General features: G+C 42.5%; 1 protein-coding gene and 1 long non-coding RNA gene across 3 annotated transcripts in view; one reads left to right on the top strand and one right to left on the bottom strand.

Moving 5' to 3' along the window:
• The window catches only part of LOC144768812 (uncharacterized), a 150,201-nt gene extending 137,714 nt beyond the window's left edge, over positions 1–12,487 (top strand). Inside the window, exons 3-4 of the long non-coding RNA XR_013598633.1 lie at positions 12,081–12,232; positions 12,351–12,487. This is a non-coding gene — a long non-coding RNA (uncharacterized LOC144768812). The remainder of the gene's footprint in view (positions 1–12,080; positions 12,233–12,350) is intronic.
• Positions 1–24,120, bottom strand: part of LOC144768810 (uncharacterized) — a 163,034-nt gene that overhangs the window by 6,946 nt on the left and 131,968 nt on the right. The window contains exons 8-12 of one of the 2 annotated variants that reach the window (XM_078652770.1): positions 14,156–17,389; positions 5,960–6,102; positions 4,409–4,522; positions 3,043–3,165; positions 2,281–2,384 (exon numbers count right to left, since the gene is read on the bottom strand). In XM_078652770.1, coding sequence (XP_078508896.1) covers positions 2,281–2,384; positions 3,043–3,165; positions 4,409–4,522; positions 5,960–6,102; positions 14,156–17,389 — 3,718 coding nt within the window. Of the gene's footprint in view, positions 1–2,280; positions 2,385–3,042; positions 3,166–4,408; positions 4,523–5,959; positions 6,114–14,155; positions 17,390–24,120 lie in introns of those variants that run through there. The other variant, XR_013598632.1, reaches the window with a different exon arrangement.

Raw genomic sequence — 24,120 nt, 5'->3', positions numbered from 1 at the left:
TTCATGATCCATGTTAAAGGATTTCAACACTGAAGCTTCAGCCATCTCCTTCACAGTCTTAAAATCTCTTGGCACTCTGCGAAACAGTTCATGATTCTTGAATAAAGTTTTAATGGCTGTGTTTTATAAGCAAAGTGACATATACATTTGATAATACCATTTTCTTGCTTGAAGGTGAACCATCTTGTCCATAAAATGTCAAGTACTTTCACAGTGCACTATTAAGTTTATTTGGACAATACACCAAAACTCGCACCCTAGAATAGATGACATTGCTTACTGCCTTGACCAGGTAGCTTTCTATTACATGCAAAAGATTACCCAGAATACACTTAAAGAGATTAGCAGCCTTGATTCATACTAAAAAAATAATAATATATATTGATAAATTCAGCGTTGAAAATCCTTGAGTTCCATCATCAGCTTCTTCACAATGTTTGGTACAGGATGACAATTGGATGCATTAACAGCATCTAAGTCTCTCAAGCCAACAAACATTCTTAACAAACTGTTGAGTTTCTTAGCCGAAATCACATTGGCCAACTACTCTGACAGGCCAAGCTCTAAGATTTCCTACTTGTACAAATGATCGAGCTACTTTTTCAACTCCTTCCTTGGCATAATGGGACACACTGTTTAAACTATTGACCTCTATTTGTGTACCCATGTCAAAACTATTCTATTCAGGTAGACTGGCACTCGTCAGTGCAATATTTTGTCACAGCTATCAACAAGACAAGAACTGCATTAAGTTTCAAAGTTTATTTACAAGACTGAGACACCATAACTGGAGGGGGGGCAGTCAGGCAGCAAATTCCACAACTCTCTCCAACACTATCCCTTCAATGGAATACAGAACAATAAACAGGATAAAGTAAAGGGATAGCCGCAACAGTTCTGCTCGGATATACATTCTCTTTAGGTTTTGGTGTTGGATGCTTAGAAGTTGACTAGCTATACCACTAAAAGAGTTTGTTTTAGGGAAGTTGTTACTAAAATGATGGTAACTGACTGATTTAATCTGCTTCATTCACCTTAATGAGGCTACATTGAAGGCGTTGTAACACATCCTGGTTATGAAAATCTTATGAGATCTGCCAGTTTCTTAAGTGTGCGCGGGGTGGGCAATGACCAGTTAGCAGGCCTTCTGGAAGCCATGAGAAGGTTGCATCTCTGAGACAAAAGAACCAAAGTTTTGAGTACACTGCTCCCTCACATGCTCTGATTGTAGTGCAAATAATGGGCAGTGAAGCATATTTATATGTGTGGTGCATTCTGTGACAGTCCTTTTGTTCCTTTTCTTGTGGCGCTATCACACACCACAAACTGCTCAATTCTTTGTACAGGTAGCCCCAGTGAGTTGGGATCATTTGTTTTTAGAAAAGGATAGGACAAGAGTAGGAGTTTGTTATAAATAGGTTGTCTGTCTTGCAGATGGAACCTCACTTCAAATAGTAATGAAGATTACTAGGTAATGACCAAGCTAGCTTCTTAACTTCTACTGAAATGAGACAAAAGTGTGGCTTTTCTCTTCGATGATTAAAAAGTTAGCAGTGTCTGCAGATCATATTGCTAAACAAACATAGAAGTTATTTTTGGGCTCAACTGATCCATTATTGATTGGCTGACATTTTCTTCATGCTGAGGAGATCACCACTGAGTTTGACAGACTTAAATGATGGGAGAGTGTTTCTGACAGGTTATATTTATGGGCATTGTGGACCAAACCACCTGTTGTGGAAGAGTCTGGAGTAGGATAGGGCATTCTGTTTAAGGATGGCAAAGGAGATATAACCAGAAATTAACCTTTAGAGACGTTGGCTGCTAAGACAAAGATATGAATCTGACTGGTTTATTTAAACCCTTATTATTCACTTTGTGTGAATTGAATCGTTGCAGATTGTGTCTTTGGAAACAAGTATTTCACCCTAATCTTCAGCTATGTGATGTGTAATATTGCGTCTTCTGGACACAGAACATCAGTAGAAAGATTTGCTTTATGTTTGCCATGATTTTTTCATGCTTGCACCAGCCTCCTCATAGGTTTTTACAACCACATCTTCACAATACTTTAACTGCATCTTTGTAAAAAGAGTACACACCAAGGTTATGCTACTGGAAGGTGGAATTTCCTTTGTTATTGAGTGTATACACTACTTTGAGTAAACCCCACTAGATGCCAGCCCAGCTGTGTTTAGGAGCCCCAATAGTTATTTATAAACACGCAATATTCAAGCAGTAATAGTTTAGATTAATGCTATGTCTGAGTTGCACTCTCACCTTTCCACAGTTGCGGCAGTGGTGCCTACGCCGAACAAGAGTGAACGCAGCTTGGCAATCCATGCAGTTGCTGCTGGCACTGTCGGGAACCCACTCCGGCGGATCTGTGACAGAGGATCAATGCACAATACAGTCAGAGGAAAAAAGTGTCAATAAAGGCAGACCCCAAACAAGAACTCAGAGAAGTTGTAAAAAGACCACCAAAACTAGCAAGTGTGTTCAAGAAGGCCTCAGGGAACAGTGGAACTATTGTGGACTAGAGAGCATGGGGAGGGATGGTAATGGAGTATTAGTAGTGAGGAAGAGATCACGCCAGTGCAAATTGGTTTTGGTGTAGAGTGGTGTGGTTGTTGAGCCATGCCGCACAGTTGTACAGTGGCAGAGTAAGAGTGCCAAGGACTCTAATGCAGGCATGAAAAACGCCCACTGTAGTTCCTGGTCAGGTAGAAAAAGTCATAATAGGGCTGCAATGCTCCCCCTCACATTCCTGGGCACCAGTGCCAACTGTGCCTCTTGTACTATTGACAGCTGAAGCACCTGCAGCTGTATTGAATGGGAATGCCAATGCATTGCTGAAGGGTTGGGGATCAGTCTCTTATGCAAGGTGTACTGCTGAAGTTATCAAATGTAGAGAGTCAGTCTCCAATCCATAGGTCAGTAAGAGGTTAGTTGGAGAGATCCAGTCTCCTAAACGATTGTAACCAGAGGTGGTACTGTTTATGCAAACCTCATCGCCTATACATAGGTGTGCAAGGTAGTTACCATTTGCGTAGGGCACATTCTCTCCATCCTCTGTTCTCAGCAGGTTGTTATCCAAGCACAGTGCACAGTCTTCCAGTTGCTTTCCGGGTCTCCTCTCAAAGTCAGGAGTCCTGATCTCATTCTCTGCAAAAAAGTTGACAGGGCATGCAAAGCAAGAAATGAACAGATAAGAGACATTTGTCACAGAAACCATGGGTAAGGGTGGGGACACAAGTGAATTTTGCATTATAGGAGCACTGCTTTCATAAGGACACCACTGTTGACCAGGCTACTTCTATTCTGAGCAGGACATACAAATGCATGCTGCCCTGCTGCATCCCATGCAAAGACACAGCTCTACCAATGCACCACAATCCTGAGATGCTATGACATTACTAACCCAGTACTAGGATCAACACTCAACTCTGCCCATACACCTGTGCTACCCATAAAGCCATGCCAAAGCATGTGGCATCTGTCCTGCAGCATCTCTTGCATTTTCAGCCCTGAGCCCATACCGTTCTGTCAATGCAGCTACGTGCTGAGGTGCATCAAACCTCACTCTCCCTACGCTGAGACACAAACAGCTTCAACAATCACCCTTAGCCTAGCCTGCAGCATCCCTGCTGTTCTATAGAAAACTGAGCATCAAATCTTACATGCAACATCCACTGCTGTTGCAGTATTGACCAACGCTGTCCTGCTGATACTCTTTAATACTCAGCCACAGCAATATCTGCTTATGCAGTTACAGGAACCCACACACACGCAAACATCTTCAGTGCCAGCGGATACTATTTTGTAATGTCGGGCATGTCGAAATATAGCACTTCCGAGAAGCCAGATACTGAGGCACATCAAGAGCTTTTTTAAAGAGCGTTAGTGCTATGTACGTTGAACATAGACCTATGTATTTAGAAAACATTTGGTCTGTACCGAGGTGGGCCTATTTGGCACTGACAAAAGGAGGCTTCACCTGACATCTCTACGGAGAGACAGCTGTACTTTTGCAGTCTTGACACTAGAAGATCTCACCAGTAATGGTAGGCATCTGCCAGTGATGCCAACAGCAGGGCTTCATTGAGGACCGTGCAGACCCTGTGGCGCCGGAGACCCTCACCTGTCAGGGGGCCTCTTGAGTCAAAGGCCTTTGTAAATGTGTGAGGAGTCGCCCCATTGAAGATTGTAACGCCATTGACTTAGAGCCCACTGATGATGATGCTAATCTCCCACCATGGATGCCCAGGTCTGTTCAAGATACAACTAATGATGCTTACATTTCACCCATCTGGTACTTAAAGGCCACATGTGAAGGCCACCATCTGCCAAGAACCCCAACAAATGATCCACACTGAAAGATAACTGAAGAAAAGATTAAAGTGCTCACGGGCTGCATCTGATGGCTCGCAGGCGTCTGGTTTGGATGCTGCAATTTCAAACACAGTCTTCAGGATAGGCCGGAGGTCGCTTGCAAAATTTGTTTGAAGTTGATCAGCAACACCTGCAAGGAAAATTTACAAAGTTGTAGTATAAGACTCTGTGCCTGATTTTGAACTTGGCCGTGATTACTCTGTCACAAAAATGGTGGGTTTTCCGTCCACTTTATTACAAGTGCATTATATCCCATGGCACTTGTAATTAGGTGGATGAGTAAAGTAACACTGTGACGGAGTAACCCATCCGGCAAACTCTAAATCAGTCCCTTAATTTCCCTGCTACAGACGAAGTCTGATGCCAACCTAAAGTGACAGGAAATTTAGGTTAACACCACACTAATAGACTACAGAGCCACACAAAAGAGGAATATACACTCACAAAATGCTTTATGGGCATGTCCACCAAATCGCTAATGGTCTCGTGACCAAGCATAGTACAGTGATGAACTAAACATGATGTCTTGAATGTCTTGGTATCCCTGTTCTTACTGTTTATTTCTGGAGGAAAATGACAGTATTTTGCAAACGTTTGGAAATCACAGTTTACCTGTTTACATCCTTACTTTCCACAATAATACAGGACAACTGTGTTTTCCAGTATTGTTCTGTATGCATATGCAGCTTGCATAGATAATTTATATTAGGAGTACTGAAGGGTATATAATCTTCATCCCAGTTGTACAACACGCAGCTTACTCCGGGTAGACAGAGCTCAGCTTAGTCTTTCAGGTACTGTCAAGCCCGAAACGGCCAGACTAGTTACCCTCCAGACTGGAACCCAAGACCAACCACATTCAAATCAGTCTCTGACTCCTGTTTGACCAAAACTGCAAGCATGGCTGCTCTCTGTCTAGAGTAGTACACTGGGTGGAAGATGGCGGACTGGACGAGCCCCAAGCAATTGCCAGTTGCCGAGATTAATCAGGCGATTCTTCTATCACTTTGTTGCAAGAACCCATCACTAGTAGCAAAACATTTCAGGAAAAAAAAGAAAAATCATTTCAAGATCTGAAAACAAGAAAGCTCTGTCCAAAATACCCACACGTGCAACCACACGGAGACAAGGTCTGAGTATCTTGAAGCTAACAGGCATGGGGGGCATTGATATGGACACTGTTTATTCCCTTCATCAGGAGATTTCCTTATTTTTATTGTGATGTAAACGAGGCATGCCTTGTGTCTCAGTTCTGCATCCTCGCACCAATCTTCACTGCACCTAACAGCTGTTAAAACTCTGTTCAGTTAAAACTCTGGACATTTTTTTAACCCATCTCTATGGTTTAGAGACCATTCCTACGACTATGTCCAGAAAAATATATCCTTATTGCCCTACATTCCTTGATCTCCAGGGATCAAGATATTTGGATCTATCATGATTTTAATCACTACAGACCACGTAACCTTAAACATCATGGCGTGTTTCATGTGACCTGACAGCCCTAGGTCCTCCATGCCATAAGGGGAGAGCAGGACATCAGAGCTGAGGTTTCCACATGTCTCACCTGCGATGCACACGAAGAGTCGATGAAGCATGTCACTGGTGCTGCGGTACCGCAAGCGTATCTCCCTGCGCATCAATTTGCGATCCTCCTGTAAACCCCTCTTATTCAGCTCATCCTTGTGTCTGGAATTCTGCTGCTGATGCCTGAAAACACACTCCGATCAGAGAAAATGGGAAGCACGTTATCAAGAACATGGTGATGCTAGCACTGGAGTCAGTTACACTTTGAGACAGCGGTTTACCTGCACTAGAAGAGGCAGTAGTTTCAAAAGAATAATATTCCTCAGCGCCGGAGAAGGTAAGAGTTGGCAAAATTGTAAGCTGCCTAATCAGAGAAGAATGTTCACAAGAGAGAACTAGGAAGACAACCTGCCACATCAAGAAAATGCATTTTGTTGTATATTTATACTTACTTCAATATGACTACTTGGTGTCTGTAGTCCTTTCTTAGTGTTCTTATCTTACCAGTCTCTCTTACTACCTGAGAGTGTTCTATCTGTGTTGTGAGATTCCAGCCTTGGCAGTTGGTCTGGTCAGCTGTGAGGTTTTACTGCTCTGCTGTCTTATCTTATCTTGTAACTTAATAAATCTATCTTAGTAACTGAAGACGTGTCCTGCTACCTACCTAATTTATTTACAACACATTTCACTTCATCCTCCTCAAATGAGACAATCCTATCACATTGACTGAGTAAAATACATGTGTTGTGGCCTCCGACCCACCTCAAGTACTAGTTTAAAAGCTAGTCATTCCTCCCTTCAGTGCTCCAGATAAGATTCTGCGTTATTATCACATCAAGGCCACTTAATTTATTCTGTCAAAACTCGGTTCTGAATCTCTGTGCTTGTCTTTCAGTTTCTCTGTGTGCCTCTTTCAGAATTTCTATACTTGATTAGCATTCACATTCTTTCTCTCTATCATTGTTCTGTTGTCCTCTCAATGTGTTATTGCTATCAATCAAAATACTTTATTTCTAAGAAATAACTTCTACAGAAATATGGCACATTTTCCAATCAATTAGTAAACAATCACAAATATCATAAAATTAGTAGTCAACAGCACACATTTAGATCAATTTAACCAACACATGACTTTGGCTAATAACCATACAAACTTTTAAAATATCCAAAACTAAAACACAATAGATGGTCGACAAACCAAAATCGCCCATATATTAAGAACACATTAAAAAGACAAAAAGTGCCAAATTAACCAGTAGCATGCAACTTGTTTTGCTCGAGAACAACATTATAAAGTGCATTATGCATAGCAGCTTATCACAATCACATGGGGCAATCTCTTAATCAACCTTATTATCAGGTCAAATTTCCCATCTCCAGCGTAGCCTTGCAAGTGCATCCTCTAAATGTGCACTGGGCTCAGTAAGGTCTTCAATATGGTCCCGCGTGTATTAAAAACATTTTAAAAGAAAGAGGACAATAAATATATAACCAACAGCTTGCAACTCATGTTCCGCACATGAGCTTCATTATAAAGTGCAATGTGCATAGCTCCTTATCTCAATCACAAGGTACTTTCTTAATCATCCTTGCTATCGGGGTCGAATTTACCATCTCCCAACCCACTGAGGCATCCTTTTACTGAAACAAGATCTGCTTACCAATTCAAGATGCCACACTACCAACTTGAGGGCGTGCCAACCTTTGCCTTATAACACTAAGAGGGAAATAGCCTAACCTGGGATGTTATTGATATACTTGATTCATGGCTTTTCCATTTCTCTGCAGTGGAGGTGTTCTTTTAAGGCACTCTCCTTCGTGACCATCCCTGCATTTATGTCAGTGGTGCGTGCCTGTAGAGTCGGTTGCCCTCTCTGGGCTTCTGTGCATCTGAAAGTCTTGGTGTACGACACTCTTTCTCGCTTTCTTCTTTGCAAGTTCCCCCTTTTATTTTGCCATTCTAATCTTTCTGTTACTCCACCTTTGTGCCTGACAGTGTCGTACACTCTGTGGGTGAGTCAGCACTAGCTTTTATCTATCCCAGAGTGTTACTGAAAGATCCTTTCTCTGTGCGCTCTCTGCCTGGACTGCGGTGGTCTGTAAGTCTTTAATTTTCTCTACCAACACATTGCAGAGGGAGGTGGGTGGCTCACATAGCCTCGATCACGAGTAGCTACTGCTACCCCATGTTTTCTCTGAGTCTCTACATGCCTAAGGGTTCATGAATTAAATAAGGGGGGGTTTACTCAATAGAGTCACTAGGGACCTGGGTGCTGTATGGTACAGAAATAAGGGGTCCCAGTGAAGGTATCACAAGTACACAGACAAACCACTTTATATCACACAATATAAAAAGGGAAGGTCTACCATTGGTGAATAATTCACTAGCCAGTCAACCTTTGGATAACAATTTGTCAGCCGGTCAGACTTTGGTCAATAACCCAATGACAACAACCAGTACTAATGTGAGGACTGTAACCAACCCTGTCTTGAACATCTCAAAGTACCAACTTACAGATGATGAAAATAAAGTATTGAGTAGGGGTCTGTCCTATGTCCCCACATCGCCACCCAATAAGTTCCAGCTAAAAACTGAACTATACAGGTTCTTTAGAAAAATTCGGCTACGATACTATTTTAGAAACTCCACCACACAACAAAGATCTTCTGTGACAGGTCTTAGAGAACCATTCACTTTCTTTCCGCCCACATATGCTATGAGTAACAAAATCTTAGCGTTTGAGGAGCTGGTAACCAGGGATGTTGATAAACTTCTGTCCAGACCTAAATACACTAGATTTAACCTTAGTAAAGTTCAAAAACAGGCACTTATCTCCCTGAAGAATAACAAAGAAGTGGTAATCAAGCCAGCAGATAAGGGGGAGCCATTGTGGTTCAGGACTTTAGCTACTATAAAGAAGAAATCCGTAGACAACTTTCGGATGGAACAAGTTATAAGAAAATAAGTAATGATCCATCAAAAGATCTGGCCTCCGAAATCCTGCAAGTTACCCAGAGGGGTCTGGAGGAAGGTTTTCTATCTGAACAAGAATTCAAGTTTCTCAACCAAAGTCATCCACGTTTGGCCACCATTTATATATTACCCAAGGTACATAAAAACATGGCAAACCCACCCGGACGACCTATCGTTTCCGGCTGTGGGTCAATGCTCGAGCCACTGGGTCAGTATATCGACTTCTTTTTAAAACCACTTGCTAGCCAAACTAGAACATATCTTCGAGACACTACTCAAGTTATTAACTTGATAGATCAAAGACCTTTTGAATCCACACAAGAACTGTAAGTCACCTGCGACATTGTATCGCTGTATACAAGTATCCCTCAGTTGGAAGCCATCAAAGTTATGGAAAGGGTCCTAGACCAAAGAACAGCACCGGTTCAAGTGCCTAACATATATTTCATCTTGGAATTACTCAAAATTGCCATGATGACATTTTTTTTTAGGTTTCAGGAAGAATTCTTCCTCCAAACGAAGGGCGTGGCTATGGGGGCTACATTTGCCCCCAATCTGGCAATATTATTTATGGATGATTTTGAGAGTAAGTTCATTTTTAATGACATCAATCCCGTTTGTGCCCATTTGGCACTTTGGGACCGATACATAGACGACGTTCTTTGTATATGGAATGGGACCCATACAGATCTGACGCTATTCCACACTTGGCTCAATGAACAAAGTACTGATATTCAGTTTACCTTACAATCTAGTGCAAAGGAAATTGCATTCTTGGATATTATGATTTTTGAGGAGCAAAATATTTTGCAAACAACCCTATATAGAAAACCAGCAGAGAGGAACTCTCTTTTGGAATATGGGAGCCACCACTACCGGTAGGACAGTTCTTGCGTATTCGCAGGAATTGTTCAAAAAAAGATGATTATATCAAAGAATCACAAGAACTGTCCTATCGTCTTTTAGACCGTGGCTACCCTACGAGACTCATCAAAAGAGCACATAAGAGGGCGTGGTATAACCCACGAGAGGCGCTCCTCCAACCAGAGGAGAGAACCAACAAAGCCCATGAACGCCTACTATGTGTTACTACATTCTCCACTCGGAGTAATGACATAAAAAAAGTCATTAATAAACACTGGAGTCTAGTGTCTGATGACATTGAGCAGAATTCTCCTCCCTTACATTCATTTAGAAGGTGCTCGAAATATTAGAGATTTAGTGGTCAGATCTTTCCTTGACTGCCCGAAACCACTGACAATTTCATCCATGTGGAACCTTGCTCCAATCATTGGGCACACCAGATGTGGTTCATGTGTCGCCTGCCCCTCCTCCATCCAAACTAAGGTATTCACACATAAAGGCCGGAACTATGCTTTGAGATCACATACTAATTGTAACACTCAAAATGTTATTTATGTGATTAAATGTCCCTGCAACCAGGTATATGTAGGACAGACAGCAAAAAGTGAAGGTCAGAATATTACAACATGGGAGCAGGATTAGATGTAATGTTTTGGGTGCCCCGTTGGTAGATCATTGTAATAGACATGGACATACCCCTGAAACCTTGAGGTGGTTGGTTTTGGAAAAGGTGACTCTTGGTCCTAGAGGTGGGGACATATCTATGATCCTCAACACCCGTGAATCCAAATGGATGGCTATCCTGGATTCGATCTGTAATGGACTTAATGAGGCAGAAAGTAGCCATGCCCAGCTAGCTAGATTAGGGCGCTGAACCCCCTGTCCCTAATAATCTTCACTTATGATTCCAGAACCTGCATTAAATCCCATTTTCACCCTCCTGCGTGAGAGGTGCACGGGACATCTGTGGTGGTTACTTTAATTAAGAGGATAGGATCGGATCTGCAACAGTCATCTACACCCCTCTGCGTAGGAGGTGCATGATGCCCTAGCATAATGGATGGATGGAGTCACCTACACCCCTCTGTGTAGGAGGTGCGTGGCAAAAAAATTTTGAACACATTTTTTAATATATTTTTTTGAATCATTTTATGAACAATGCAATGATGTGAGTATACTAAATAATCTATCCGGTCTTAACGCTCTTGTGTGACACAATAGGGGCACTAATATCCAACCGGGATAATTATGAGATGATCGATTCTCAGTTAATATACTAGTTGATGTAATCGGTGTTTCACTCTGCCAGGCGGAATAATTACAGTAATGATGCTAGATCTCAAACGAGATACCACCTCTTTAATCTTTGGCCGTCTAAGATTCAAATTTGTTAGGTGCCCAAATTATTCACGCAGAGTAAAATCTGCTTGACTGTCATGACAACCGAACGCTATCGATGCCTTCCGGTTAATCCGTGAGTCTGTCTTCTCTTTCTATGGCTCTGACGTCAGTGCGTACGTTTTTTCACCGATGTAATGACTCTCGGTCGGATGTTTGGATGCAAACAAGGTTCGGGGACTGAAGGTTTGGGACTTATGCGCAACGGTTGCTGTACCAAAGGTGAGAACTTCTGCCTGTTAGATTGGTTTTGCGGCGATAATATGCTGACTGTGGTGCAATGACCTCACCGGCATTTTCTCGTCCTTTCAGAAGCGAGTGCGGCACATTTTTTTACAATGGAACTTCCGCGAGTATCGGAAGAAGGTGGCAGTCAACACCATTAGGTATGGAGTGACCCTTACAATTGGTTAACATGGAATTTAAGTCCCTAAATGTATTTTATAACCATCTGGTTATCCATTCGTCCTTTTTAGCAATTCGAAGGGAGAAAAACTAAAGCGGAGTCCCTTACATTTTGGTGTGTCACGCAACCTAGCTGAGATACGCCTGTGAAAACTATACTGTTGTGGTACGCACCCCAATTTGTTTTTGTTTTGTTTTGTCATAACTGCCCTCCTTATGCACTTCATTGAATCTGAGGTGGCTATACCGGTCTCCGAATATTTAGATCATTGTGAGCCTGTCCTGTATGCCAGCAGTTTGTATATATGTTTCCTCTGCTTGGATAATTTTTGAATGAGGGAGCAATTAATTCTCATGCGGTTCCCAATCGAGATATATATGAAATGACTCAGTAATGGAACCTGAATGCGGTTGTTCAGTGTATAATTTTTGTAATTAATCTTTGTAGATAAACTTGTTGTATGAAATATTAAGGGACATAATACTGATATGTCTTTTCATGTCCATTCTCTTCTAATAGAAAACTGTTGATCATTTTTGACATCCCTTTGGAAGTGGTTCTACTTATGAGAACACATTGGATAAATACCGATCCTGATAATCATAACTGGATCTATTGATGCTCCCCGTGCTCCTGTTCAAGTTGTGAGCTAACTAGCCCAACTTTCCATGGTGAATGAATTTCTCTTTTATTGGTCCGTGTTGGGCGCCCTCATGCGCCTGTGTGTTTTTTTAATCTGAATTCATTTTCACTGTAAATATTATACACTTTTTATTGTTGTTTTTTTAGAGAAACCAGTGCTCCCCAGGGCCCTTTTGTCCTGATGAAGACCCCACTTTAAGGTGTGACGTATATCTACCAGTATATTTGGGATCGAAACGTCGACAGCTATTACCATCTACCAGTCGATGCAACCATCATTTCACTCATTAATTAGTAGCATCGCTATTATGGTTTCTTTTTAAACGTTGAGCATTAATAGCTCATTCATTGTACTGGCTCAGGGCTCTGAAGCCAGCTATATTGATTGTTTAATAATCATATATTGATATTTTTGTCATGAATAACCTACCTTGCACATTCCCTCCCTACCCAATCACTGTCCCTCACCCTCCCTTTCCTGGGGCACTACAACAATTCTGTCATGAATTTGCTATAAAGAAATATGAACAAGCACATTGTGAATAAACAACAGTGTGTTCAATCATTAGTTTGTGATTTTTATATTGTGTGATATAAAGTGGTTTGTCTGTGTGCTTGTGATACCTTCACTGGGACCCCTTATTTCTGTACCATCAGGGGTCATGAAAGCAGAAACACAAAGCAAGCATGGTCCTTATCCTGACGTTTCATTTCTGAAGATTTTAATATGTGCCCTTCTAGTCCCTGAGCAGCAAATAGGAGGCAGCTGAGGTAGGGTAAGAGGTAGACTCTGTGATGCTGTTAAGCTGGAGCACATTGGGAATATACCAGGATAAGGATAGTTGAACTTTCAAAGCCTCACGATGACGTTTAGACACAGATTATCAGATCCAGCACAAAATCTTTGACTAAAGGTAGATTAATGTCACAGATTGGCTGACCCATTAATTTCAATGCACTACATGGGAGGCCCCTTTAAAATCAGTTAAGACATATCCAGTCCACACCCTGAGGATAACCCGAGAACATAGCAGGGTTTGAAACACGTTGGCATCATGGCTGAAGCTAATTAGTTTTGTTTGGGCTACACATGGGAATTGGTCAAAGAAATTAACCCCCACCAGTGATATGAACCATGAGATCATGTTGTGGTCTTCAGCCTAGTATGCAGACAGGACCCTTTGAACTGAGCAAAGTAAGCCTGTTCTTTGTTCTTTATACAACGGACTGGTGCCCTCTAAATTATAGGAGGATAATGAGAATATGAATGGTGTTTATGTTGTACATATTTTGATATTTAAGCTTTCTCACTTTTGTATGTTTTTGTGATTGGTTTGTAATTCACGTTTTTAATGCATCTAGGTCACACTGAAAATTTGGTGCGTCTCTCTATGCCATGATGAAATGTTTTTTCAAAAAAATGTGAAACACGTTTGAAATTAATGTGAAATAAATCACATGTACTTAGAACTGATTGTCTAGGTGCAGCGTAGTAATTTTGCAAGATCCTATCTAGTTATTTGTTTGTTTTTGATACTAGAGTGGTCCAGGCCAGGTAGTGGCAGGACCCAAGCCTTTTGTCGATAGTGCTTCTAGTCTCCGAGCAGCAAATAGGAGGCAGCTGAGGTAGGGCAAGAGGTAGACACTGTGATGTCATCAGCAGTTACGTCAGTACTGTCACCCCTGGTACTTTGGAGTGTATCTCTGTCCAAGGCAGCTCGTAGAGCACCAGGGTAGTGAAGATATTCACTAGAACTCGTTAGTTGACTGAGAGTGGTAGACAGAGCCTTTTCGGTTTTTGAAGGAGTCAATCCCGCCCCTGCATATCTGTGCGTATCTTTTCCTACAACTCAGACTCAAATTCCACTGCATTAATGATACAAAAATCAGTACACACTTTATCTGGACCTCTACTACCCCTTTTGGGGTGATGCATCTCATTTCGTTGTTACCTGCTAAAAGGACTGATGGTTCGAGTATGAGGTCCCATCGTTTGGCAATGCTCGAGGGCTGAGTCTCTACAGACGCTGCTTCTCATTATATCCCGAGCTGGAAAGGTGGCTGATCTGAACAGAATTAAGTTTCCAGAGCCTGCAAGAGTTGGCCCTGGCACCCAAGAAGTCCCACTGAGCATTGCTCTTCCTAAGTTCGAAAGATTATCGTATGCGCAGGAATCCTCGATCCCTAGGTGAGTTTGAGGGGGCCCGGATGTTGCTGCTGCTATGGGTGGTCCACCAGAATTCGTGAAAGCAGCATCCCTGGAAAAGTTTTCTGGGACATCAAGATTGGATCCACATTGATGCAAGGACAATGGATAGTCTACAAGGTCCTGGTGATTTATTGTCGAGATGAAGCCCTGAGGGAACCTATACTGCATTGGTGAGGCGAATACCTGAAGCATTGTCCTGTACATTGGGAATGCAGAGTGCTGGAGCATGCTGTTGTGCATTTGGGAAACAGCTTCCTGAGACACTATACTGTGATTCAGGTAAGAAGTATTCATAGACTCCCCATGGCGCATTCTGGGAACAGAGTCCTGAGATATCCCACACTGCTTTGCTGAAGGGGAGTCTGGAGGTTCCCCGATGTAAATGGCTGCAGTTGAATCCTGAAGCACACCATGCTGTATAGGCGATGGACAGTCCTGAGACAACAGAGGGGACATTGCTGATGCACAGTCCTGAGGAATACCAGGCTGTGCAGGGGGTGAACAGTCCTGAGGCACTCCATGGTCCCTTAAGGCTGCAGAGTCCTGGGCCTCCCAACGATTCATAGGGGATGCAGAATTCTGAGCCACCTCATGGTGCATTGAGAATGCAGACTCCTGAAGCATGCGGTGGTGGATTGAAAAAGCAGACTCCCGAGGCGCCCCATGGTGCATTGAGAATGTACGGTCCTGAGGAACATGATTGTGCAATGTGGATGCCCTGTCCTGAGGGACTGTATGGTACATTGGGAAAGGACAGTCTTGAGGCACTCCTTTGGATGTTTGGGAAGCAGAGTCCTGATGCACTTCATGGAGCATTGGGGATGCAGTGTCCTGATGAACCCAATGTTCTATTATGGAAGCAGAGCCCTGAGGAACCCCATGGGGCACTAGAGATGCTGATTCTTGAGGAAACACCCGCTGCACTGGGGATGCAGAGACACGAGAAACCACTTGGTGCATTATAGATGCAGAATCATGAGGAAACGTATGATGTATTGGGGTCTCAGAGTTCTGCGGAACCTTATGGTGCATTGGGGATGCAGAGTCCTGAGGACCCTTCTGGTGCATTGGGGATGCAGAGACATGAGAAACCCCTTGGTGTGTTGGGGATGCGGAATACAGAGGAACCCCCTTGTGCATTGGGGATGGAGAGACCCGAGGAACCACTTGCTGTATTGTGGATGCAGAATCCAGAGGAACCATATAGTGCACTGGGGATCCGGAGTCCTGAGGAACCTTATGGTGCATTGGGGGTGCAGAATCCAGGTGAATCTCCACAGGCATTGGGGAAGCAGAGACTTGAGGAACCACTTGGTGCATTGTGGATGTAGAATCCTGAGGAGTCCTTTGGTGCATTGGGGAAGAAGAGTCCTGAGGAACCTTATGGTGAATGAGGGATACAGTGTCCTGAGGAACCTTGTGGTGCATTAGGGCTGCAGAGTACCCAGGAACCTTGTGGTGTATTGGGGATGCAGAGGCCCGATAAACATTATGGTGCATTGTGGATGTAGAGTCCTGAGGAACCTCATGGTGCATTGGGGGTGCAGAGTCCTGAGGAACCTCATGGTGTATTGGGGGTGCAGAGTCCTGTGGAACCTCATGGTGCACTGAGGAGGCAGATTCCTGATGACTATTATGGTGCATTGGGGATGCAGAGTCCTGAGGAACATTATGGTGTATTGTGGATGCAAAGACATGAGAAACCCCTTGGTACATTGGGAATGCAGAGGTCTGAGGCACCTCCTGGTCCATTGGGGATGCTGAGACCTGAGGAACATCTTGGTGCATTAGAAATGCACAGTCCTGAGGAGCACTATTGTCCATGGAGGGCTCAGCACCCTGTGATACTGAGGACCTAGAAACCTGGCCCTGAGGTATCGCACTGTGCACCAAGTATGTAGAGTCCTGAGATGCCCCACTGAGCATTGGGTAATCAGAAACCTGTTGCCGTCCTTGGTATACTGGGGAAGGAAAGTTGTGAGGTAGCCAGGATCCAAAATCTCGAGTGTCACCATGGCACAATGTTGACTCTTGATCTTGAGTTTTATTTTGATTATCTACTGCAGTCAATGCTCGGGTAGTATTTAAAGATTGTGGCGAGCCACTGTTTTGTGTGTCCATCCTGTTCACAATGGACGACCTGGAACTGAAAGAATTATGATGCGATAATGAAGAAGAGTTGTGGCGTGTAGCATGAAACAGTGGGTTCTTGTGCAGTATCGGGGAATCTGAGTTCTGGGTACTTGTGTCATGTTTTGTGTGAACAGGCTCTTTGGTATCTCCATGGTGCGATGTTGGTAAGACTTGAACTTGATGAGTCTTGGAGCTTGCCTTTTGGGGTGGCTGGTGGTGCACAATGGAACGCCCTTCGGGTAGGGTGTTCTGATTTGTTGGGACAGAAGAGTCTTTGGTAGCTCCTGAATGGGTTTGAGAAGCATGAGCGTGGACAGCAACTTCATTGTAACACTGTCCTGAGGAACAAGGGGCAGTGCAGGTCATTTCTTCATCCCCATGCTTATGGAAGTAGGGGATACACTGTGACATGACCAATGGACTTGTCTCCCACTCTGTAGGGTTCAGCCCTGTCCTTTGCACCTCACCTAGATTCTTATCAAATGTTTTGGGTGTAAATACACTCACACTGGATGTGGCAACTACCTGTCTAGACCACAAGGCAGACTGATGTTGTGACACCCCAAAGTCAGTTGATTCGGAAGATCCATCGCACTGCCACTGCAACTGTAAGGGATCTGAAGACTCTGCATAGTTGATCAGGTCTGACTGGGGGTCGACCAGGAAGGACGAGTCAGTCTGGAAGACAAGGCTTGCCAGATGAGGCTGAGGGTTAAAGTCCGTTGATTCTGGCTGAGGGCTGTCAAAGCCAGTCAGGTTAGACTGGGGATCATCGGAGTCTGTGGAGCACAGGCTCTTCTCCAAAGCAAAGAGTTCCTCTTCGGACAGCACATAGAGCAGGTCCCTGTAAAGGTAAAAGGTAGAGGAAATGCTGAATATCAAATAACTTTGCAGCAATTCAAGCATCATTCTAAAGTAACCTAATTACACCCCACCCCAATATTCCAAAACCAGCCTGCTCTCCGAGAGCAAGGTACCTCTTACTAGACCTGCTTGTGGCCAGAGACCATCCCCAAAGCCCATTAATCAGCTCTGCCCAAAGATCTCCCCCTCACAGGTTCATACCCCTCCTTCAATGGCATTTCCTGTCTTAATCACAATCGCGAGGCTAATAATATGTTTTCCAATTCACTGAGTCCTTCCATCTTTTCTCCTCATCCCCAGCTCACTGCCTTCTTAAACTTGTTGCAGTCATAAGACAGCTTCTCACATTCTTTCAAACTATTGCTGAAAAGATTTCTCTTGATCCTTCTTCTCCAGCTCATTTTGTCCTATCTCCCAATCTTCTCTTAGAAATTATTCTTAAGGAAATGAGGTCTGTTGTCAACCTACCCCTTATGTGCATTCCAGTGCCATTGTCACCTCTTCAAGTTTATGAACTAACCATTATATTAAAACCACCTATCTCCTATTTACTACTTTTCTTCTGCTCATCATGAAAAAAGCACTTGCCTCGACATATCATCTGCTTGTAGTACACTCTATCAATTCATTCCCTACTCTGTGTTGGCACCTCTATAAGGTGCTGTAGGACTGCAGCCTTAGGGCAGCCCCTCAAGACAGTGCAAATTACTTGAAAAAGCCTCAAAACTGCATTTGTTAGAAAAGAGGGAGTGCTCTTCAAAGCAAAGTGCCATTTTGCCAGAACAACTGAAGATCCTTGCACCATCCCTCCCTCTTCTCTTTTGTGTCTACGGTGGGTATTTTTGGTGCTTACTATACATAGACACCCTTGTATCTCTCTTCTTGTACACAGTAAGTCACTTAAGATGGTTACTTTTCTCTTCACTGTAGCATTCTTCGAGCCTCTGTCTTTGGACCTTTCTTCTTTGCCATTTACAAATACTTTTTGGCTGCAATCATTTTCTATAAACGCTCACGTTTTTTTCTGTGTGGAGATCATAGATTGTGGCTCTTCTTCTCTCCTCTTGCCTTTTATCCATCCAGTCTTGGATGACCTTACACTTGTCAATGAAACTCTACTAAGACAACCTGCTTTTGTTTCAGCTTTTCTGTTCTTGCACTTCCTCTCCTTTCTTCTATTCTATTTACCCTTTCCTTTCACCTTCTGCTTGAATCACTCGAGTCATTTTTGAACAACTGCTCATTTTTCAGTCATTATAACAATCTCCTGCCTCTGCTAACATCAACTGCAAGATTGTTCCTTTCCTTTCAGTCTACTATAACCCTAATTTTCTCTCATATATATATCTCCTGTTTGTACTATTGTTTCTCAGTCTGGGTCAGTCTGCCTGCATCAGTTCTTCGTCCACTTCTATTGATACATATTGTTTTACTCATCATGAGTTTATTTAGGTTGTAAACCATAAAACAATAGCATTTCTTAAATTAAATAGAAAACCATCATATAACAACTTGAATTACAGCAAACATATTGAAAAAGTGTATCTAGTAGGGACTCATCATTATAGAGGGAAAGAACGTTGTCTCACAATTAACACTTTACATAACTTTACATAACATTATTATAATAATAAAATCCACTGAAATGTCATCATGAGATTACTATGGCACTTCTAATTGAGCACTTGCTCTATAAATATGTTTCAGAAATTTACAAATGGTGTTTAACTGAACGAGTTAAGAATATGTTCTAAAATATTTCAATGATTCTTTGTAAATTGTGATACCAGCAGATCTGATAAGAGGATCTACCATTTTTTCTGTGATAACCCATACATGCAGGGCTCAACAGATTAAAATATGGGGCTATTTCTGTCTGATCTCCATAAAGCGTACACAAGTCGTTCACTTGGGAATCCCTGCCACAGTGCTTTGGGGAACGTGCAATCAGGAAGTACCCCATAGCGTAATTTCATTAATAAAAAAGTTATCCCAGCGAATTCACAGGTAATCTATGGGATAAAGTATTCAAAGTTCCAAATCATTTTTAGAAGTAGAAACTCATTTACCGAATGCTTCTGCACACTCCGCTGCAGGAGCAGGTCTCAAAACCACCAGAGGAACGTGTATTGAAGTTGGTACAATATTGGAGTTAATCAACTCAAAATCAACCTGTACTTGATGGATACATATAATGTGCATTTATCACAAAATGGAACCACAGTAATGTCTGACTCCGTAGGTCATGTAAAAGATCTCTCAGCACTATTAATTAAATATGGCAGGTGCTTGTGAAAAAGTCACATTTTCATCCAGTACATCAGGGGTTTCTTAGGGGGTTCTGGTAAAGGAGCACATTTAAATTTAAATCCATACACAGTAGAAGAGTAAAGCACTTTTTGGTAGATTAAACAGACTGTTGAAAAACAAACTCTTACAGGTAAGTGCTTCACAAGTCACATATACTCAAATTTCAGCCCCAAATGCCGCGGGTGCAGTAAAGATCTTGATAGGTTGTAATAAAGCCCAACCCCATGTCTCGTTGCAAATCATTCCCATTGCGCGACCTCTATAACTTAATAATGTAGAACTCTTATGTAGTATCCCAGCTCCTATTGTTCTGAAAGTGAAGCCCTAGAAAATCAGAAGCAGAGACTCACAGCAAGATGGTATTGTCAAGAGAAATACCATTCAGAAAACAATTCTGGGGGCTAAAGGCCATATACTTTGTTTTGCTATCTGCTCCATTTCAGACTTTCTAGTACTGCTTTTATTTATCAGTGTCTTGGTTCTTTTTGCTGGCCACTCCAACCCAATTTATGAAACTTCTTTTTTTCTCTGCTTTATCTAAAATCTGTCCAACGCTTTTTTACTTCCAGTCCTTCCCTATTCTTTATTCAGATTCTCCTCCCAATTCGCACCTTATGCCCAGCTGTTAAATTCCTTCTTTTGCTCCTTCGCCGTTCTTATGCCCTTCTCCAGTCTTGTTGCAGCGTTTGAATTTGCTCACTCTTTCAGTCCACACTACTCCGGCTTGATTCTGCTTGGTTTTTATGGAACATGATTAGACTTGCCAACCTAAAACCTGTCTCACAACCCATTGGCCTTGTATACTTGTCTATTTTACTTTCCTAATGCCCTGTTAGTTTAACGTTTGTTTGGTGTTTTGGCAAAAGTGCCTTATAAATTCAATAAAATCCAATTAACTACCAAGGCCCTTAGGTCCAGCTTAAGTCCCACAAAAACACTGCCAGAGGTCAACCTGTATCCATAGTCAAAGATAATTCCTCTTCCTCCTAAAACTATAGAAAGGCCCATGGTTAGTGGCAGTGTTGATGATGCGGCACAGGCATTAGAGAGGGACCTAATGGCTAGCAATAAAATCAACCCCCCCATTAATAGGTGTCCTTCACATGGCATGTGCAATACACATCCGGCAAGGTGTGCCACGTTCTAGCCTGTGAAACGTACCCTTTGCTCTGATAATCATTGTGAATACAAAAGCAGGATCTCTTGTGACTGGGGACTGGCTTCCCACTAGCTCCTCTCAATAAGCACAGCTTGACAGCCAGCTGTGGGAGGGGGAGAGAGAGGTTGAGATTTTGAGATACCTAGGCTGGAAACAGATCTAATGATCCTGCAGAAAGCCTGAACTTGCGGACTCCTACTGTGTTACAGAATGTACCAAGGATTCAGGAGCTGTCCACGGACAACAAGGCTATTAATCCACTAGATCAGGGACCAGCGTAAGCCTGCAAGTGAACCAGCAAAGAAGTGGAGTCCAACAAGCAGGACAAAGATCAGACAAAGACCCAAAGTGAAACTCCATGCAGTGACCTTAGCTAGCATCATCACCCTTGCAGTACTATATCAAAGGTCTGAAGAACATTTCAACCCACACCTCCATCGATTTACCAAGACACAAGTACCAGTAGTAGCCACTATAATATACCTCAGAACCCGTATCCATATCTAAATGTCTTTGGCCCTGAAGGAAACCAAGGTCATCATCTTTGCAATGATCACCAGAGTGCCATCAAAAGACACGTCCTGCCTGCCCAGCTTCCATCACTGTTGGCAAGTCCTTAAAACCTTCCCCTCAAAAGGCAGAGCCAACCAAACATTTGGTGGCACCCTGATTCAAATTTTAGGGCCCAAAGGGGATCTCAGAATCAGCTGTAGAAAAATCTGATCATGACGGTCAGTAACAAAGTTGAGGCTCCCTTGGGTGCTAAATGCACGGTGCCAGTCCCCACCAGGCACACATGGGACATTCTGCCCCTTCAACTGGTGACATTGAACTAGAACTTCTATCCCTACAATGCAAACTGCCATTAATGGAGCCCGCAGCATTAGGTTTGCAGCTTTGAACTGAATTTGTTAAGATGCCCACATTTCTGTCCTACAAAGCCTGACCCTGTGGCCGCTCATTTGTGTAAGGAGCATGCCAGGATATATGTTTGACTGTGGTGTCTTCTTGGGTACATTTTAGACACAGTCTTTAAATGTGTTAAGCAGCGTTTTGCTTTCTAGGAACTTGGCAGTGTCCTCCAGAGATAACTGGGGACGAACTTGTGCAAGCCTTTAAAAATAAGACAAAGTGTAAAAACATTTCTTTAGCTCACAGGAAGCAAACTTGTGACATGATCTCGATTTTTTTTAAAACAAAGATTGCATGCATGGTGGCATTCTGGGTTAATTGCAGTATCTGTATTGAGTACTCTGGGAGACGATCATAAAAATGATTAGAATAATAAATGTGTGCTTAGGTAGCTACGTCCAGAAATTGTTTCAATTTCTTTAAATAAAAAGGGACACAGGGAAGATAGCTTTGCAGCACGAAGAAGCAGTATTAAACCACTCATCCTGTCCCAGACTTGGAGAGCTGATGCCACATTTGGATCTAGGATTGTATATAGATTTGTTACTAGCATAGCACTGGAAAGAGACTATCCTATTGTTATTGTTAATTGTGATTTATAGAGCGCTTAATACCACCAGGTCTCTAAGCGCAATGAGAGGGAAAGCTACAGCACCCCGGGTAAGTATGATATTTAACTGAGTGGAGTTAAGCCCAGGCTTCAGTGAACAGGAGGGTCTTCAAATTTTTCCTAAACGATAGGAGGGCCTCCTCAGATCGAAGATAGGGTGGGAGCCTGTTCCACAATTGTGGAACCCAGACGGAAAAGGCCCGCCCTCCTTTCCTCGAAAGATTGAACCAGGAAAATTGATGCCCTGCAGAGGATCTGAAAGAGCGATTTGGGACATACTTCACAATGCACTCTTTGATGTAACTTGGGGTTTGTCCATATTGAGCCTTATGGGCAATACAGAGTCCCTTCAATTTGATCCTTTGCTTTATGGGGAGCCAATGAGGAGCTATTATGGGTGGTAAAGTAATAAGCTGTAAGCAACTCTCTTCCCCCAAAGATCAGTTTTAATGTTGAATTCAAGCCACCATCCAATGTTTAATTGTAAACAGGTTATCTTGTGTAATATTTAGAATTCACTACCTGTTGGATATTTAGTTGTTAAATTAGTGATATCCGCATAAAATTGTATGTAGATGATACATTTGACTCTTAACATGAAAAAGGGGAGTAGATATGTTTTAAGAAGGAGTAAACCAGATGTTCTCTATGGAAGTCAATATTCAAAGCGTATTCGACTGGAGACGAAGCACCAATTTTTATGTGCTGCAACATTCCTATAACAGTGTATCAGAACCAGGATAAGGTGGGCAGTCCACCAAGCTATAAACCAGACCCTTATTTTCGTTGCAACAAATAAGAAAAGGGAGGAGGTTTTAGTTTGTTGAGCAGGATAAGATGTTCTACCTGAGAACAGAATAAGCCAATAAATATTGTTGCCCCTCAATTTTACTTCAAAAACCTGCCTTCATTCGTATGGAATAATCAGTTGTAAGGAGCAGGAAAATCGTTAGCCCCTAGGAACAAAGGGTATTGTTTTTAGTTTTGACAGCAGAAGACCAAACGGCTCTGGTGGATCATCTTAAAGCTAACAATTAGGAACACGTCGGTACTCGTCTACTTTACCCTCCATATTAGTACATCTTTTAAACACTACAGAGACTGGTAAAAACATAAAAACATTTGACTATATTCAGCTTCCACTATTATTTTTTGTGCCTAATATTTTGTTCATATTTTGAAAATACATATATCTTGCACACCTGGGCCTCACGCTGTGGAACACCCTCCCAGAACTATTGAGAGGCTGTACAGTAAATCCAGAGAGTCCAGGAAGAGTTTTAGAAGATGTATTGGGAAGGCAGCACAACACCTGCCTTCAGTCAAGGCAGTCAACTCCCAAGTCCCAACAATTGTAGATCAGAACATAAGCAAAGAAACTTACACAGCAGTGACATTGGAAAGATAACAAAAACCCTTAAAGAGATCCTACCTAAAACTACCTACAATGCACATGAATATGCAGCAAGCTGTTCTTCATTTATGATCTTCCGCAGACAACTAAAGACCTCCTTGTTTTAATCTAAAGTGACATGGACAGACCCAACCTATTGCGAAATCAACGGGAAACCCCTAGTGGGTAGCTGTGTGCTATATAAAATGTTATAATAATAATACCATATTTTCAGCAACTGTCAATCCGTGATTAATCAACTTTTAGCAGAATATAATGGTAACATTTTATCACCTCAGCTAATACATGTCATACAGTCTGGCACTG

Source organism: Lissotriton helveticus, chromosome 7 (assembly GCF_964261635.1).
Source record: "Lissotriton helveticus chromosome 7, aLisHel1.1, whole genome shotgun sequence".
Lineage (NCBI taxonomy): Eukaryota > Metazoa > Chordata > Amphibia > Caudata > Salamandridae > Lissotriton > Lissotriton helveticus.
This window is presented reverse-complemented; position numbering and strand designations above follow the sequence as displayed.